Source organism: Opisthorchis viverrini (genome assembly GCF_000715545.1).
Source record: "Opisthorchis viverrini unplaced genomic scaffold opera_v5_158, whole genome shotgun sequence".
NCBI lineage: Eukaryota > Metazoa > Platyhelminthes > Trematoda > Opisthorchiida > Opisthorchiidae > Opisthorchis > Opisthorchis viverrini.
The window spans coordinates 496,791-502,065 of record NW_008751812.1 but is presented as its reverse complement, the minus strand read 5'-3'; the positions used below and the strand labels follow the sequence as shown (position 1 = coordinate 502,065).

At 44.3% G+C, this 5,275-nt stretch overlaps 1 protein-coding gene across 1 annotated transcript in view; it reads right to left on the bottom strand.

Moving 5' to 3' along the window:
* Positions 1–2,238: 2,238 nt before the first annotated feature.
* T265_07038 (hypothetical protein) overlaps positions 2,239–5,275 on the bottom strand; it is a gene marked incomplete at both ends in the record, with an annotated part of 73,522 nt that continues 70,485 nt past the window's right edge. Inside the window, one exon of the mRNA XM_009172462.1 lies at positions 2,239–3,089. Within this exon, the coding sequence (XP_009170726.1) occupies positions 2,643–3,089 (447 nt within the window). The remainder of the gene's footprint in view (positions 3,090–5,275) is intronic.

Genomic DNA, 5,275 nt, shown 5'->3' with positions numbered 1-5,275 from the left:
AGTTCTTGGATTATTGAAAGAGCGCAAAAGTACCACATAGTTGTCCCTCGTTTATTCCTTTAACGCCTGGTCAAACATCATGAATGATGAAAAGCATACAGCCTCAAATTTCTCAACAAACTCCACTTCAAAAACCAACTTTGAGGCCACGGGACAACACTTTCAAGGTCGAACGCGTGTCAGCAACTTAGAAGACTATTTAGAGCAAATCGCAAAAAAATGGCAGCAGATTAGGATAATTTTTGTTCTGAGCACACACAACAAAATGCAACATTTTAGCGAGAAATTGCTTTTCCACTTACAAGGATTTTGCAGTCAAGGGCATGGTGCACTCAGGGGTCACTCCTGATTCAGGATGAATGAGGGTGTATTCACTTTTCTCTGGTTCTGTGAAGTCAGAGCGTTGCTTCGACAACCAGGTACACCACAACTCCGAATATAAGAGGATGCTGATTTCGTTTGCAGGGCCTCATGTGATGAACATGACTGATGCTCTATTCATTGCTCTATTCCTTATTCTCTTGTTTTAATATTCCATATGCTGTACATATTCGCCAATTCGAATACATACGTGCTGGTTGCCACTCTTCGTTGAATTCTGGATTTCTAGTTTGTCGGGTTGTACCGATATACGTACGAAACTTAATTACCACACAGTGATTCAACTAGCTAAACATAACATAACCATTAAATACTTATAAACAAGTCCTAGAGCCAGCCTGGTTGACTCGAAGGCTTCTTTTTCATTTATTCCGCGCCAATAGAGTAGTACGGCTAGCCTTGGTGCCAACGTCCGTGTAAGCACGTTGGTAACTTACACTTGTACATCGCCAGCCTCCTACAAGAGTCACCTTCCCACCTTTGTGAAATCAATAATCGTAAATAAAAGTAATACTTACCAGCTGTGCATAGCATGGACTATTTCTTAGATGTTCTTCATACCTTCGGAGATCGTCCATGGATGACAGCGGAAGAGGGGGCTCGTCGAATGTCTGAGAACTGCCTGTGGGTACTAAAGCGTCCAGCTTCATATGCAGTCTCTGGGGTAACTAGTAGATCCTCTCTAAATTCTCTATAAAATCTTTCAATCAAAACATGGCAATCTGCTCACTGAGAATGCGGTTGGCCATGTCCGGGGAAATTACGCTGGCATTTGAATTTACAGAGTTAGTTCTAGAAAGTAAAGTACATGGAATGCTAAGAAAACCTGAGGATCGGGGTCGAACTGCCTGGTTCTGGATCACCCACGGCGAGAAGTGTTGTATATGTGGAACTGCTGATAAATTCTAGATGGTGGTAATAAAATAAAACGCACGTTCCACATATCATCGGGGCATCCCCAGGGACGGGTGGCGCGTCTTAAACAGGAATGATACTACTATTCGAGGTAGTCGGATTGGTGCATCTAAAGACGAGGAATTAACAAACTGAAAATTTGGTAGGTGCGGGAGAACCTAGTATTTTTGGATTTGGTGGGCTTATGACTATGTTCGCGAACAAAGTGGTGTCACCACTGGAATTACGATCCGACCCGTCTGTAAAATTTCCCCTCACTGTGCCTGGTTGGAGACACTACAAGATATGGCTGCCAACCGATGTCAGTGGCGTTCTTGTTGTCAGTTTCTGTCCAGATTGCCTGAGTGAATGTCTGGAGGTGTAGGCACCTCGGAATGATTGTGTTAAGCTAGCACCAAGTCCCTCCCCCATCCACCTTTATTCTTTTCTTTACAATAAGGCTTTCAAATAAGTCATGGCTGTACGGCAGTGAAGCATTGGTGTTGAGCACTGATGATGATGATGTTGTGGAACACTCTGTGACTACCCTATATATATATATATACAGTTGTAATGATTTTCCTTTGTCTCTATAAAGGGCTGTGTAGAGCTACCATGCCTTTTGCTATACCATAGTGGGTGGAGCAGGAAGCCAAGGTACCGATACAGAGTTGCACTACCGTTCAGCAAGCTACAACACCGGTCGTGGGCTGTTGAGGCGTTTTCAGCAACCTTATGAGCAGTGTATCACATATATGTAAAGTTTATGGTTTCCATACAAAGATTGTCATCGGTTTGTCACATTAAGTCCCCCGTCCTTATGGTCACAGACTCATTGATGACAATATCATGCTCGTCACCTCGTCTTACCTGTCTGAAAAACGGACGGCACTTAGAGCTGCCTTCCACAGGCAACTTGAACAGGATACTGTTAATCTAATCGAATAATATATTATTTGAACGCTCCTTGTGTAAAACAAATTTATCCAGAGAGTGGTTAGAGTACTGCTAACCTAGATAGACTCCGCGGTCAGGGGGTATGATAAGAGGAACGACTAAACAAAGAGAAACATAAAATAGGTGAATATGATTGGAAGACCGGAATAGAAAGCAAATGGCTATGCTAGATAGCCGGTTTACCTGCTATGCAGTAAGAGAATGGATAACTGGAAGATCGTAAAGGGAACACTGGATGGTAGCGAACCGGTTGCACAGGGTTCTGAACTATTGATAATACATTTATATCGTTAGATCTTATTACACGGGAACAGGAAAAGTGGAAAACAATCTGTTTCGCAAAAAAAACGAAATTCAGAATGAAAGGGAACTGGACAGGTTCGGTTGTATAGGTCCCAAATGTGTACAATTTATGCACGAAGCTTGTTCAAACTTCCCATAGACCAGCTATTAACCTCACTCAAATCTGCCGTCTGTCGTGTATCGCAACTCCAGTGCAGACTTCGTGTGCACCGTTGGTTGAGCAGTTCGTCATGGAAGTAATGGTACAATGAACATGCGACGTGTTCATTTGGTCCACCGTCCGTAACACTGTTGTTAACGTTAGCCGTTGTGACCCCTTCCTCTGATCGCAATGTCAAGGTGGAGTGGTCTGCCACCAAGGCAGGGAGCTGAGAGGTAGCGAATATTCCGGCTCTCACGTATGAGGGCAAATGACCAAGCAATTGTGGCCATTCACACTTGTCTGGAATGTCTCCCATGTCGCCCAAATGTTTAGCTGTCCAGGCAGCTAGAGGTTCAGATAGTGTTTGTTTGACCCATTGGGCCAACAGACGGTACACATATCGCAGCTGATCCTGGAATAAATAACAAAGAGCATTTACAAAGCACTGGTCACTAAAAGAGGAATACGACATGTGGTTGATAAAACTACAGTAGGATATATCGACGTAGTCATAAAGCTAAATGTCCATGAGCCGCGTGGATTGAAAACAGTCTTCAACAAAGTGCGGTGTTCAGAGGACTAATATCACCATATGACTTCGGAATAACTATCTTGCTGTGTCCTGTTGAATAAAACCGAGTAAAGTGTATACAGTATTAGGATATTCTGGTGCTTGTCAATCCGCTACGAGCCAATACAGTCTAAGTGTTGACCGTAACAACCTCATGTATTCTCAGGAGTACGTGGCAATATGACGTAATGCATATAGTCAAATTCCTTGGATAAATAATGGCACTTGATGTCAATCTGTCCTTCCGTCAAAATCCTTCGCGCACACAACGGTTGTAAATAGCCGGTTGGTTTGGCAAGACCTCTAGCAGAGTCCGTGCTGCACCAATGGAGGCCGGTTACGTTTGTCAAGGTACGCACGCCGCTGATCGACATTAACTTTGGACAAGACACTAAAGGGGGTGGTGAGTCTGTCGTTCACTAGGCTGGATCTTCTATCACGTTTATATACAGTTGTATTATGTACCTGCCAATTTTTCCGCCGGAAGTTTTGGGAAGTTCCTGGAATTATTAGCCTTTCAAAGACAACTGCCAGGAATGAACGTTCTGCAGCTTATGTCGTCATTCCATTGGCCGTTTTTCATAAGACTTTGACCCATGCTCAACTGCAGCTGGTTGATAGCTCACCTGGTCAACTCCGTCCTCATTTGGGATTGAGTCGTGGTTGGGAAGGGCAGCAGCACCAGGACTCGAAAATACGGATGCTTACTACCTTATCAGGACATTGGGTTCCTCCTTCAGTGTATGTGCTGAAACATGGATGGTTTAAGAATAATAAGTCAGTGTTTCACCTTAGTGAGAGCTGGGATAGCCACTTCTAATCAATAGTGGACGCGACCACCAGTGTTTAAGAGACTCAGCAATTCTTGTTGTTTTTGCATTTGTGTCATATGGGATCTTCATGTAGTGGCGTCATTTCAATCTCCATCCAGTTGTGCAACGCGTAGATTGGAGTGGTCACGGTTAGTTTGGAAAAAATGGTGTTAAGCATCAAACGAAGCTCTCCCAGGTCGCACTGGCTGTTCGCAACAATTATGGGATTGTACTGGCTCCCTTAGTGCAGGGAGGTTTGTTTTGATACGAATGTGTAGTAGAGTTCTGCCTAGTTGTATATGTCACGTGCTGAAAGACGAGGATAATATGACCTAGTGGCGCCTGGTAGCTGACGGCATTTATTTTGTAAGAGACCGAGAATTGATGGAGCATTGGGCCCTTTAAACGTGCGTGACCATGTTTGAAAGTGGAGTGGAGTAGATCCAGCATCTGAACCAGACCATAAGACGAGGAAGTTAGGAGTGGCTGGATGATGCAGCCTCCGATTGTGAGCGAATGACACTGTCCGCGATGCCCAGCATTGAGTTGGCGAAAACCACACTGTCATCTTGAATGTTCGAGTTAACTGGGGAACGACACGACTTACAGACAGATTTTGTGGCCATTAAGCAAGAGGTCACAGAGTGTCCTCGATTAGAATATATGGACGGTTGATGAAGTCATATTTCAAACTGTTGTGGACGTAAAGAACGACCCATACGTTTGTTGACTATCTTGCCGCACGCCAGGTGTAAACAAGACTTCTGTTATAGCAGTGAAATCCCACGGGGTATGTTCGCATCGGTTGACCAGCTCAGCGTGTTCGCTTTTGATTCCTTGTGAATTCACGTAGAAGCGATTGACGGGCGTCAAAGTGACCATTTGATAGGTTTATGGTCGTTCTGGGCCATTTGAGAGTCCGGTCGGACTAGGGCTGGTCACCGTCCGCTAGTTTTCTCCGATTCTGCCAGAATCGGTGCGTGCAGCAAAGTTATTTTTTACCCTCTTATTGCTAGGACGGAAGTATTTGTGGGCGCTTTGTAACGGTCGAGGTTTAGGTGGTTCCGTTCCGCAGTTAACCTACCGTGAACATTGCTTGTAGTATCATTATGACTTTCGGAGATGCGTGGACCATCTCCATTACGATCGGGTGAGGTTGTGAGGTCGTAAGAAGATTGGTGCTTTTGAGTTGCTCCTACAGATATATATATATAT